A 14,415-nucleotide genomic window follows, 5' to 3' on the forward strand; every position below is an offset into this window, starting at 1 on the left:
GCCCTCATGTGGTGTATCCTGGTAATACCAGTGGAAAGAATAACCGCTCTTTTTGTCCCTCGATGGTACCCGTTAGGTTCCAGTTGCCCCGCCTCCGCCTCTCCGGCTTTGTACCCAGAGCTGAACACACGCTGCGGATAACTTCTCCAGGATACCGGGGCTGCACAACGTTTAAAAAATGGCTCTCCACGTCCCCAAACCTCCTGGCTTTTCCCAGATGTTAAAGGATGGCGCGAAGGTCAGATCAAATCGCCTCATAAAGTGATGGGAGGAACTGAAAAGAGGGTGACATGTTAGCATGCTAGCTAGAGCTAGCCATGAGTTAGCGTGTTCATTCAGAGTCATGTGGGAGACTTCTAGAAAGAGGCAGGCCGCTAGTGGTCCCACCGTCAAAATAACACTGAAATCCACCTCTTTACGTCATTATTTACTGGTTCCTGACCAACATATATGTAAATGTCTACGCTTTTGTGTTAATGCAGCAGTAATAACTGAATTAGAAGCTGCAGTCACACCCAGTTAGCCTTCTGTTAGCTGTCACCGCTGAGCCTGATGCTAGTAACTTTCAATGTCCGTTACATCCTGTTATCTGCTCATTTCTCCTCGTCTTTAGTTTATAAATAAAGACGGTATGTTCTTTGCAAGTTGTTTCACACCACAGAGTGGATTGCTCCTAATTTCTTACTGATTAGTCGTAATAAATAGTGAAATTAGTGTCTTTATCGTTTTCCATCCTCCAGGAAAACAAAAGTGCATATGTCGAATAATTTTCGTTTTTTTTTAAATAATTCAAAAATATTTTGAACCAAACAACTTTCTTCATTGATATTTTATTTAGTTCTATCATTTTCCACATCCCAGCCAAATAAAAAAATGGAATTCACCTTTTTCCCAGTAGAGGCTTTTAAATGGTGCTGAACAAATATCATTTGGATTAGTCTACTATTGAAAAAACAATTTAGTAATCAATTAATCGTAACATGAGTATAAAGACTAAAATATTCCTTTAACTGACAGAGCAACCCACTTCGAGCAGTAATTAAAAAAAAAAATTGCATTTTAAGATACAAAATCGTTATCATCTGTCTATATGCCTATGCAGTACTCCTCAAGTGGAAAAGTTTTTGTTTACCCTGGTTTACTTTTGTAAAAAATAATCTTTAAGAAACTTTTGGCCATCAAATTATTAATGGCTTAATCAACTAAAATAAGTGACCAATTAATCAATTTGCAAGATAATCATTAGTTGCAGCCCTAGATTTAATTTTAAATTAAATTTGTGATTCTTACATTTTTGTGGTTTAGATGATGAACAAAACACCACAATTCTATTGACCCCAGATCTAAAACTATACTTGGAAAAAATCTGTATTTGGTAGAACTCTATGACCTGTCAGTCTTAACGCTTTAAAATTTGAAGGGAAGTTCCAACAAATGAGCAAAACAACCTTTTTATTAAGCTGCTTATTCCTAGGCCAGATTCATATGTTTTTTTAATGATCTGTCAAACATGCCAATAATAAAACCCATCTAGTTCAAGTGTGTCAAATTTTTTGGGTAAAATGGTAAATAGCCATTTTGAAATTTACCATATCAAATGTTTTTTGGAAGAAAACAATTGCAGAAACCTCTTTGTAGATGTTAAAGTAAATATATTTTTATTCATAATTTTAAAGATTCCACTTCATTGTAAAAGGCACACTTTAAACAAAATGTTTTTTGTTTTGTTTTTTACCACTACAGCACTTTTCAGGACTTGAGGAGGCAGTCTTTCGTAACATCAGAGCATGTAAAGAACTTTCTCAGACCACGATGACTGCATATGGACCCAATGGTACACATTTTCCTTTAACAAGAGAACTCAATGAATGAGATTAACAACTCAGTTTTAACATTCAGTAAAAAGCATTGATTGAACTGACAATCTGATGTGTTTCAGGTATGAATAAAATGGTCATCAACCACCTGGAGAAGTTGTTTGTCACCAATGATGCAGCGACAATCCTCAGAGAGCTTGAGGTGAAGAATCTTTTCTAAACATCGTCTTCTATGTGCTGAAAATCAATTATTTCTAAATGTGGAAACATATTTGTCTCTTTCTTTTACAGGTGCAACACCCAGCAGCCAAAATGATAGTGATGGCGTCGCACATGCAGGAGCAGGAAGTCGGAGACGGCACCAACTTTGTGCTGGTCTTCGCTGGAGCTCTGCTGGAGCTGGCTGAAGAGCTGCTGAGGATGGGCCTGTCTGTGTCAGAGGTGATCACATGTAGCTGTTGAACATTTGGGGATCATGTGTTGGCATATCATCAAGAGGCTCTAAGAAACCTAAAGCTAATGATTAATGGAAATATATTTGCTTTAACTTATAGATATATGCAATTATCGGACTAAAGATTTCTTAAAAACAAATTTCATTTATGAATATTGAAGAAAATTTCTGCTGTTGTAAGTTTGTATAAAATCAATGCAGCAGAATCTGTCTTAATAACAATTTGAGTAACTTTTCATTCATTATTTTCTACTTGGTTCTTAGAGAACGTGTCTCTGTGTCACAAAGCCTCTACTTTACTTTATAGTGTTTGTGAAATCCTTTAATTTTTTTTTATTTCCAAGAAAAGGGACATTTATACCCCTGTAAAATTGAAAAGCATTGAGCCGTAACTACTGATATGAACAATCTGATCCCTTCATAAAGTGAAACATTTTTTAAAAAGCTTTAGATATAATAATTTAGTATGATTATTAAAGTTTACGCAATTATGCCACAAATTATATTGTATGAACCTTTTTCTTTTAATATGGGATTTTCAGTGAGAGATGATGATATGGTAATAAAAGTTAGATTTTTGAATTTATTTCCTTCTTCTCTTAGTTTAGATATGAATAAATGTGGCCATCTTTGTATATTTTCCCCAAAAAAGCACATGGATCTCTCCTCCCACCTAATCACCACACTTTTCCCTCTGATTCAGGTCATTGATGGTTATGAAAAAGCGTGTAAAAAAGCCCTGGAGATCCTGCCAGACTGCATATGCTCCTCTGCCAAAAACCTTCATGACGTTCAGGAGGCCACGGCTCTCATCCGTCCAGCAGTCATGAGCAAGCAGTATGGGAACGAAGACTTCCTCGCCACCCTCATCGCCCAGGCCTGTGGTGAGTTAGCAGCTCGGATCAGGGTCGTCTCATCTGTTGAAACTTGTTAATAACGATGTCTGACCTCTTTCTTTGTTTGATTTGTTCTTTAGTTTCCATTTTCCCAGAGTCTGGCAGTTTCAATGTGGATAATGTCAGAGTGTGCAAGATCTTGGTGAGCAGTTGTTGTTGTTACATGTTTTTTTTTCGGTTTGAAGTTATCTTCTCCTAAGTATTTGGATGTGTTGTGTGTTCAGGGCTGTGGAGTGACGGCGTCCACAGTGCTTCATGGCATGGTGTTTAAGAAGGAGGCAGAGGGAGACGTCACATCTGTTAAAGACGCCAAGATCGCAGTGTTTTCCTGCCCCTTCGACTGCATGGTGACAGAGACCAAGGTAACACCGACTTTTGGGGACTTCGTCATTCTTATGATGCTGTTTTTTTTTTTTTCACTGTCTTTGTGTTTCCTTTTGTCCAAATGCATTTTTCCTCTGCTTGTTATCTTTTTATTTTATTTTTTTGTCCAATTTTCTGACTGGCCTAAATACAGTCTAATGTGGCACCGGTCAAAATTAACTTACTTTCCTCCTTTTCTTGCACAAATCTAACTTGTAAGGAGGTTCTTTCTTATGTTTTCTTTTTTTTAACTAGATCCCTGAAAAACATCAAAGGAAAGGTATATAGCTCTTGGTTAATTTGATCTGCATAAACAATTTATAACCTTACTTTATTAAAACTGAGATAATATAAACCACATTTTCAGGACAGTTTTCTCTGAAATCGCATCAATAAACAAAGTAAATGAAGCTTTAACTTTTTTAGAAACCTGCCAGCTTAACCTTTACCATCCCTTAGCTGCAGCAGCAGCAATAACAGCTTATAAATTGAAAAATCTAATAAATATGTGCTTAAAGTACATAGAAATTTTTTTTTTTTTCAGTTGTGTCCATAAACCTAACCTATCCTTTATTTTAAATGGTTATTTAAAAAAATCTAATGTCTCAAGAAATGTGTCTAAATTCAGCATTAAATCCTATTTTAAATGAATGCAGCAGGTCCAATGAATGTCTGAGTAGAATTCTTCATAAGTGAATTGTTTAACTGTCGTGGTTTTGACGCACCTGATGCAACCGATCCAGAGCAGCACGCTTAAGAAAGAACACCTCAAATACCTGGACTATTGACACAAACATTTCACCACATGTTAGAAAGCAGTCTAAGAGAAGGGACCATTGTGTTGGACTGACAAGAAACTGAACCAAAAATCCTCCTGTGGAAACAGTTTGAAGCAGAGTTCACAAGTTTAAAGTTGAATGAACGATTTCCACACCACCTGGACATGAAACCAACAGGATTTCTGAGGAGGAAGGTGTTCAAAGAAAAACATCGGCTTCAAGAATGGGTGGCAGCAGCTACTGGGGTTTCAGTGTATGCAGAAAGAAGAATTCTACATGCTGAAGGGCTCCAAGCATGAGCTGTTGACCCCAAAACACAAGGAAATTGTAGTGGCACCAGTTTGCTTGCGACTTTGTAAAACAGACAGAAAGGTGTTTGAGTTTTGTTTTTTGTCGCGATGACTAGAAACTGAAGGGTTTTGAATCTATGGATTAGCAGTATATAGGCCTGGGTGATAAACAGGATGTTTACCGTTACCGTCAATCACAATGATAACAGCGACAATTTTCCCATATCGGTAAAAGAAATAAACCTAATTCTGCCATTTTGCCTGTGTGCGCTGGTTGCTGGTACTTCCTTGCCCTTTAAGACACGGCAGCATTAGTCTAATCACGTGACCCATTGATCCAGTCAGAAGCGTAAACAAAGAGAATGGCGAATGAGCCCAATGAAGAAGCGTCTAACACAGCCGTAAACAAAATTCCACCAGTTAATTCTGTGGAGGCGAGCGAGCGCAGAGATTAAGTTGAGCGCACCGAGAAGAAGTCAGAGCTCATTGTTATAGTTTAGCGCGCGGCAGACATGTTTAAAGTGAGGGTATGAGAACTTAAACGATGCACATTGTTCTCACTGAACGCTCAGTTCGGTGGCACTAAAATTATGCCATAGATTGAGCAGAACACTAAATGCAAAGTTTGTCTGCAAACTGTCTACCAAACTGTGACTAGCAAAAGTAACACATCCAACCTCCACCACCTGCAGCACAGCCACGCTGTTTAGTTCAAAGATGTGCAAAAGGCTACGTTACCTTTGGGCAAAAATGTTTGCAAGAGAAGTAACATTCTCCTGTTCAATGAGACTTTGGTGAATGTTTAAACCTGAAAAGGTACAAGACTTTAATATTTAATTGAAAGTAATATGTAACGTGATTTATTCCATAAATAAATTCAAAATAGATCAGTTGTATTTTCTGCACATCCGTTTATTTCTGATAAAGGATCCAGATTTGAGCTCACATGGCAAGCTGACTACAGCACACTAAACCAGGAAGAGAAAACTCAGCTTGTTTTTAAAGCCTGTTTGTGACATCGCAGATTAACAGCCATTTCTTTCCAAGGGTTTTTTCTTATTATTTAACGGCTCAATCAAAGGGTGTTTTTCTAGATACAGTTATACATTCGCCAACCCTCACCAGTGGGAGCTGCTCTGCGCTCGCTGTGCTTTTTTGCGCAGATCAGTCCGTAAAATAACAAATTTTCCTAGTTGGTGTATTGAGGGGCGTGGGAGTAATTTGGCCCCCTGACCTTGCAGACGTGTCGAGCATAAAACAAGCAGTCAGGCTCTAGGCTCATTTAGCTTGAAAATTGTCCTTTATTATAAAACAGTTTTCTGTTTCCCAATACATTTATGGTTTATGTAAAATATTGTTAGTTTCTTATAATTGGCAACCAAGGAGAATACATCATCTTGCATTACCTGAGCAAGAGTTGGTGAAGAACAAGTTTCAAGGAGTTTCTTTGGTTTCTGTCCACATATCTTTTTATGTTTTTGTATCAAATGCTCAGATTTTTGTGTGACTGATCTATAAGTATTTGTCAAAGTAGAGCCGTTTTGTGTGTCTTGGCCTAAATCCTACTGAAGTATTTTTCTTTGGTTGCTAACAGCGGGGCTCTTTGTTCCACAGGGCACAGTGTTGATAAAAAACGCACAGGAACTGATGAACTTCAGCAAAGGGGAGGAGGACATGATGGAGGCCCAGGTGAAGGCCATCAAAGAGGCTGGAGCCAACGTGGTGGTAACCGGAGGCAAAGTGGCTGACATGGCTCTGCACTATGCCAACAAGTACAAGCTCATGGTGGTCAGGTAAGAAGAGATTCAAAGTCTTAAAAAAAGTTAGAAAGTACACCCTCCTTAAAGATTTTGTGGATCAGTTAATGCCTAAAATAGATCTGGTCTTTATCATCTTATGATAAAGATGTTATTTATATCATGTTATTTAATAGAAGAAGCAGCATGATGCTGATAACTAAATGCACCAACTTATCAGGAGCAGGTGGGAACAGCTTTACCATTGTTGGAGGTCTGATGTGTTTAAAAACACCACATCAGCGGAGAGCCTGTTGTTGGTGTTGAATCTGAGAGTTGAAAGTTTATTGCTTTATCTTGAAAATGCTGTTCATTGGTAGAAACACTGAGGTGCTGCTATGGAACATGACCTATATACCGGCTGTCATGGGTTCGATTCCCAGACTTGCTCACCTTTGCCGAATGTCTCTTCCCTCTCTTGTAAAAAACTTTCCAGTCTACATTAAAAACAAAAAAAATTAAAAATGAACTAAATAAAGCCCACTAGAGCCTAAAAATAATCTTAAAAAGGGCCGCATCAACCTCCTGAGAAGGCTGAGATCCTTTGGAGTGGAGCAGGCTACTGCCTTAAACCTTCTTTGACTCTGTGGTGTCATCAGCCCTCCTCTACGCTGTGGTCTGCTGGGCCCCTGGCAACACAGAGCGGGACAGGAAGAGACTGAACAATCTAGTGAGCAAGGCCACTTCTGTCCTAGGCTGCACTCTGGACTCAGTGAAGGACGTGGCCCAGAGGAGGGTACTTTCCAAGCTTACATCCATCTTGGACAACACCTTCCACCCTCCGCACCAGACCGTAGAGGAGCTGAGCAGCTCCAGCTCCTTTAGTGAAAGAATTGAACACCCTGTTTGTAAAAAGGAGCGCTACTGCAGGTCATTCATCCCTGCTGCAACCAGACTCTACAATGCATCACAATGGCAATAACTTGTGCAATGTATAATGTGGAATTACTATTCGATACCCGGTTTCTCTATATTTGACACCCAGTGCAATAACTATATATAAAAATATAAATATCCATCTATATAAATACTCATTTAAACATCCTATGCAATAACCCTGTAAAATGATGCTACAAAAAAAGCTGTCATATGTGGACGCACTGTATATATCCATTCACCTTTATCTTCCTTTGGCACATTCTTCTTCTTTGACCATTTGGGTTCATGTAACAAGTAAATTTCTCCACTGTGAGATCAATAAAGTCAATCAATTTAAAAAGGAGCTTAGGATAGTCACACTGGTTGGTTTGATTTCTCTAAAACCCCTTTTACACAGACACCCGTTATCTGCTTACAGTCAGCCTCCACAATCATGAAGCTTCAGACATTCATAACAATACTAGCTTCCCCATAGTCCTATATGATTTTCAGTGATGATTCTGCTTGGCAGTGTAATGAACCTCAACGTCAGTCGTTGCTTCCTGCGTCTGTAAGCCCTGATTAGACTATCGTTTGTTGTATCTACGTCCCAAAAGCAGACTCTGAAGTAAATTCACCAATGATAATAAGATATAACTTCCTGAATGTTACAGTCACCACCATGTTGGTTTGCTTAGTACCGTATATCGCCACTAGGAGGTGAGGAACCGTGCTAGCTTGGTGTGTAAATGGTCATGAGGAACCAAGCTCAGCACGGTTCGGTTTTCAGATGGTGGTTTAAATGGGATATCTGTCTAGACAGGTAGGTCCAGACTTCCCATCCCTAGAAACCTTCTCCAGCTCCTCTTTGACATAGGTATTCCAAAATAAAAAGAATAAATCAGCCAGACTTTAGTTGCCATCAAATCACAAAACCTCTGGAACAAAGAGGAATTCATTAATATTTACTGAAAACCAAAAGTAACGTATTGATACAAATCCCTCGTATAAACTTATAAGCACGTAGGTGGAGCGTTGCTCATCTGGGCTTGTCTTTCAGTTAAGTCGACCAAGTCTATTCGTATTCCCAAAATATTTCATTCTCAAACAAGGTCCTCAATGGTAAAATGATCCCAACAGAATGGGTGAAAGGAAAGAGGTTTAATTTCTTGTTCATCAAACATTTTAAAAAAGAACTTATGCGATCCCTTTTACCATGACTAAAATTTCATGTTTTAAGCACAATATCTTTTTCTTCAGGCTGAACTCCAAGTGGGACCTTAGAAGGTTATGCAAGACGGTGGGGGCTGTAGCTCTGCCCAAAATGGTTGGTTGACTGCTGTTTTACCATAAACAGATTGTGGAATTGTATCTAAACCAACCTGAAGCTGATGTATGATGTGTTCCGCTCTTAGACGGCGCCAACTCCTGATGAGATGGGTCACTGTGACAACGTTTATCTAACAGAGGTGGGAGACACACAGGTGGTGGTCTTCAAACATGGTGGGTCTCTTTTTGCTTTATTTACCGTCTTACACCAGATTTCTCGTTCAAGAGACTTCAATACTTAACCAATGATTTGGTGATGCTTTTGAACAGAGAAAGAAGATGGCGCCATCTCAACAGTGGTCATCAGAGGCTCCACTGACAACCTGATGGATGATATTGAGAGGGCTGTGGATGATGGTGTCAACACCTTCAAGGTTCTGGTCAGGGTATGTAAAATGTGGGATGCCATTTATAGAAGATAGACTGCTGAGTTTGCACAGCTGCTGTAGCCTCTTTTTCCTCCATCTCCAGGACAAACGGCTGGTACCTGGAGCAGGAGCCACAGAGATCGAATTGGCCAAGCAGATCACTTCATTTGGAGAGGTAACAATATTACATTTTTGCTCGTTTATGTTCAGATTTCCACACCTTCCCAACCAAATAACCCGTCTTCCTCTTTCTTTCTTTAGTCCTGCCCTGGGTTGGAGCAGTACGCCATCAAGAAGTTTGCTGAAGCCTTTGAGGCGCTGCCACGGGCCCTCGCTAAGAACTCTGGCGTGAAGGGGAACGAGCTCATCTCTAAGTTGTATTCCGCACATCACGAGGGAAACAAAAACATCGGCTTTGACATTGAGGTCAGGAGCTGCGAAAAAAATGTACTTTCCATGTTAAAAACAGCGTTTGAAGTGGCTGATGAGGCTGTACTCTCTGTAGGGAGAAGGGCCGGCTGTGAAGGACATGCTTGAGGTTGGCATTCTGGACCCCTACCTGGTGAAGCACTGGGCCATCAGGCTAGCCACCAATGCTGCCATAACAGTGCTGAGAGTGGATCAGGTCTGTATAAAACAATTCACACCAGACATTAATGATGTAAGACTTACTACAGATGATATGTTACATTTTCCTTTTCATGAGAATAGTCTCCATCTGTAGTAATAGCCTAATTTTAAAAACACTTCACTTATTTTTCCATAGCAGATTAATGAAGAAAGTCCATTTAGGTGATTTTAGTATGTGTGCATATGTATGCAATCCAGATCATCATGGCTAAGGCTGCAGGTGGACCCAAAGCTCCCAAGCAGAGAGGCCACTGGGACAAAGATGGTTGGGATGATGAGCCTGATCATTTTGAAACCAACCATTAGAGGGCGTACTTGCACATACAAATCCTTCTGTCAGTAGGTCTCCGAATGTGTGTTTCCTTACAAGTCGAGAACAAACCAATGGCGGAACGATGACTCACTCACAGAGCACTTACATTAGGCCTTTGGACTGTCGATACTAATATTGAATTTAATTTTAGCACGTTTAGTATAAGTTCATATTTTTCCAAGTGTGACTCTAACAACACTGAGAACTTTCACAAAAAGGCGAATGGTGTGATCGCATGCTGCATGGATTTTGAAGTGTTGTAGGGCCTGTGAATGCTGAAAATGTGTCCCTTTTGGTTCAATTTAAAAACCTTTCACTTTGTTAATTTGAGATTTTGGGTAAAAATGTGCTGAAATAACTATTATAGGTATAATTGGCCACATTCAAATCTACCTTTGTTGTGTTGTGTGATAATGTTACGATGATATTCCTCAGACCTCCCTTCATTTTATTGCTATCCTCAAGGCATAAAAGCAGCTTCATGGACCTCAGTAATATTATTTCCCTTTGACAAGATGCTAAGTGTCCTTATTTGGTTTTCAGATTATCATGGCCAAACCAGCAGGAGGACCCAGAGCTCCCCAGGGCAACAAGGACTTTGATGATGATGACTGAACCTAAAGCTTCCCATCCGATATTCCTGTTGCATTCAAAACCTTTTCTACTTGTTTATTTAATGCTCAACTGTTTGGTTTATTTTGTGGACGATCTCTGGTTGCATTGATCAACAACAAATATGGAAGAAGAAAGTACAGATGGCTCTGTTTGCATTCTATGTTCTTAGGTCCCAAATAAAAGGCGCTTGTGCTGTAAACTGCTGGTTTGGATTCTTTTCATTTATTCCTGTTTAAATGGAAATTAGAGTAATTCACAAATTCATACTGTGAATACCCTAGATGATATATGTATTAACAAAATATTTAAAAAGTATTTTTATGTAACTCTTACCTTATTACCACAAACGTTTGTGTTTATATTAGACCAACACAAAGCAGACGACTGCATAGAGAAAGGAAAATATTTCCACAACATTATGCATCCACTGCCATGTATCAGTGAGAGTCTATTTGGTTTGATGCAACAAACGGTGATCTGGTTTCACTGGAGTTTATATAACTATCGTAGTTGCAAACAAAATGGGGATTTTTCTTTAATGCTACCCAGAGGTTTTGCCTTTTGGATACCGAGACAGTTTTCCAAACTGGTTATTTTTTAAAAGGATGTTTTTATTCCTTGTTCTAGCAAAACTTTGTCATTTTGTATACACATAGTGTACCCAAAACAAAATTTCAATACATACAGCTTTTTGACAGTGAATGAGCAGCTTAGCATTGGAATGAACATGTCTATAAAGTGCAGCAGTGTTAAAAAATGTAAACAGTGTAGGAGAGAAATGGTGCAAAAGGTATTGATGTGGAAAGTTCAGAGCAGTGCAAAAAATAGATATAGTACAAAATGTAGTAGATGATAAGGGGTTTGAAAACTTTCATAAAACTTTTCATATCCAAAGTGCCATTTTGCCCAGCTAAAAAAAAATAATTTAAAGCTGCAAAACATGACTTTTTAATAAATAACCACCTAATATTTTTGTTAAATATCTCTCATAGAAAATCTGCTGCCATCTTAAACAACCAACATTTAATTTGTATTTATGCGATTCATAGTCATTTAATCCTTCAGGCATGATTTGATTAAAAATATATTTCCAAACTAAATAAAAAAATACTTAACATATTTTTCATTATATTGATATTTTGTTGTGCAAATCCAGTTCAAATATTGTTTGTAAAAACTGTATTATTACAGTAGGCCTACATTAGTTAGTTCTTATATCATATTGGCCATTATTAAGGGCCATTGCAGATGGTCCAAAGAGCCTCCTGTGGCTCCGGACCCACAGGTTGTAGACCCTTGTTATAAAGCCTTGCCGAGGTCAATAAAAACCAGATTATCAATAGATGTTGATACCTCCTCCATTCGTTCTCTGACAGCCATTGAAGCTGACCTATTGGATTTAAAACCACACTGATGTTCATTTAACAGGTTATGCTTGTATACAAAGCTATCAAGTCTTTTAACAAACAACTTTTCCAGTATTTTTGAAAATTGTAAGAGTATCAAGATTGGTCTGTAGTTGGTGAACTGATTCATATCTCCACTTAAAAAAATAAAAAAAAAGGCAGGCAGCTGGTATTCTGTGGGTAATGCAGTGGCCAGCGCAGTCACCAGATATGAACCCCATTGAGCTGTTGTTGGAGCAGCTTGACTGTATGGTACGCAAGAAGTGCCCATCCAACCAATCCAACTTGTGGGAGCTGCTTCTGGAAGCATGGGGTGCAATTTCTCCAGATTACCTCAACAATTTAACAGCTAGAATGCCAAAGGTCTGCAATGCTGCAATTGCTGCTTTAACGAAAGCAAAGTTTGATGTAAAAAAAAAAATATTTTTTCAAATGCAAATCATTATTTCTAACCTTGTCAATGTCTTGACTCTATTTCCTATTCATTTCACAACGTATGGTGGGGAATAAGTGTGACTTTTCAGGAAAACACAAAATTGTTTGAGTGACCCCAAACTTTTGAACGGTAGTGTACATTTAAAATAAGAAAGAACAATCACATTGTCTTATTTCAAGTGCATAATACCTAATTATCCTATTTTAAGAATAAAAAAACTAATTCAATTGGCAAATAAACCTTATTTACCAGCTCAAATTAAGGGTAAATACACTTAATTTAAGACATTTTTACTGATTTTTAGATTGCAGTTCGGTGCAATGTGACATTGGTGGATGGATGGAGACATGATGTTCCAGATATGCTAAATCGGATTCAGGTCTGGGGAACAGGTACAGTAGGCCAGTCCATAGCTTCAATGCCTTCACCTTGCAGGAACTGCTGACACACTGCAGCCACATGAGGTCCTGTATTGTCCTGTATTAGGAGGAACCCATGGCCAACCACACCAGCATATGGTCTCACATGGGGTCTGAGGATCTCATCTTGTTACCTAATAGAAACAGAAATAGAAATTTATTGATCTCACAATGGAGAAATTAACTCTCTGCATTTAACCCATCCCTTTGGGTAGCAGTGGGGTGCGATTGTGCAGTGCCCGGGGAGCAGTGTGGGGTTAAGGATCTTGCTCAGGGACCCAGTGTGCAGGCTGTGGGGATTAGAACTGGGTACTTGGAAACCTTCTAAGAGCACAAGTGCACTGCTCCCAGTCTTGTTACTTCTGGTGAGCACACGCAGCCCCACACAGCCCTAACATGTCCCTAGATGGATGGATATTAAATGGTCTGTCCTTATAGAGCTCTTTATCAAGTCCAATGACCTCAAAGCAATCTATGTTCACACTTCTGGATTCTGGAAATTAGAGCTATTCAATCAATGCTGGTCTAGCCACTGGGCGTATAGGGCATTTTATCTTTGGGCTGAACATTAATCATTATTGAATAATTTATAAATATAACAAAGGATAAATAATGGGTTATACAAAAAAATAGTCTTTATCCTTCAAAAACCATTCAGAAAAGGGTTTCGTCTGAATGAAGGTTATACTTATTTGAAACCTCTGAATTGTGTGTATATCTGTTGCTACGCATCATTTTTTGGAGCCAGTCCAAGGGGGGGAGCTAGATGGGGGGCCAGGGGTGGACATGGCCACCCAAAACTAATCATTTGCCACCCCTACCATTTTTTCCCCTCTAATACAGACGGTGGCAGCAGTGATACTCTCAAGTGGAATATTCAAAACATTAAAGTTTTATATATATCAACAATTACTTGACAACAAATACAATGTGGTTAATTATGCACATCAATATACTAACATTACAGATGATAATTCATGCTCTTTTCAGAACTAGATTTTGTGTTGCAGGGGTAAAGAGAAAATGATGTCTCTGAAAGTCATCTATGAGTCTTAAGTGAAATCACAAACAACTATTTTAATAAAAACCTAATAATCAATTTGTGTATATATTAGTACTTGTAAATATACATTTTATGCAGAATAATTGTTGATAAAAGTAGGTAAGTAATGACAAAGGAAGAGATGTTTGCCCCAGAACTCTAACCTGAAAGACTTGTATCCACTATACCTTTTATCTAGAAAGCACGGATGTTGAAATATATGCGTCTATTTGTTAGTTAAGGCTTTAGGAAAGTATAGTTTGTCTTTATTTAGAAAATATGGATTTTGCACTTGTTAATCTTCCTGTAGCAGTAGTGTAAATTGACCATGAGATTTTGGCGCCTATTCACTTTTGGCCCCCCTCAGTGTACACTGGTTATTGCCTGGCCACCCTTATAAAAATGTTCTGGCTACGCCCCTGCCCAGTCCAGCCCTGTGTGAAATGACCCAGAATACATATTACAGTTTAATGATACTGAGCAGCAGAGGGAGCCACACGTCTAAATCCGTCGACGTGTGGGCGGATTTGCTCTGACGTTGCCCACATTCGGGATTAACTTGTTTTTATGTCGCCATATCCCTCGTATATATATTTTTTTCCTT

General features: G+C 38.8%; 1 protein-coding gene across 3 annotated transcripts; it reads left to right on the forward strand.

The window, feature by feature from the left end:
- Positions 1–71: 71 nt before the first annotated feature.
- Positions 72–10,707, forward strand: cct8 (chaperonin containing TCP1 subunit 8). Of its 3 annotated transcripts, none has more exons than XM_015382137.1 (16): positions 72–238; positions 1,744–1,834; positions 1,940–2,019; positions 2,109–2,258; positions 2,975–3,155; positions 3,248–3,309; positions 3,392–3,529; positions 6,214–6,392; positions 8,514–8,580; positions 8,669–8,756; positions 8,853–8,968; positions 9,054–9,125; positions 9,212–9,376; positions 9,456–9,575; positions 9,779–9,919; positions 10,437–10,707. In XM_015382137.1, the coding sequence occupies exons 1-15, from the start codon at positions 179–181 to the stop codon at positions 9,884–9,886; spliced, it is 1,677 nt and encodes a 558-aa protein (XP_015237623.1). In that variant the 5' UTR covers positions 72–178; the 3' UTR covers positions 9,887–9,919; positions 10,437–10,707. The 3 variants fall into 3 exon arrangements, with proteins under 3 accessions (XP_015237623.1, XP_015237622.1, XP_015237624.1); XM_015382136.1 differs by having other exon boundaries at positions 9,779–9,915; XM_015382138.1 differs by lacking the exon at positions 9,779–9,919.
- The last annotated feature ends 3,708 nt before the right edge of the window (positions 10,708–14,415 follow it).

This window comes from Cyprinodon variegatus, unplaced genomic scaffold (genome assembly GCF_000732505.1).
Source record: "Cyprinodon variegatus isolate N-32 unplaced genomic scaffold, C_variegatus-1.0 Scaffold249, whole genome shotgun sequence".
In the NCBI taxonomy this organism is placed as follows: Eukaryota; Metazoa; Chordata; class Actinopteri; order Cyprinodontiformes; family Cyprinodontidae; genus Cyprinodon; species Cyprinodon variegatus.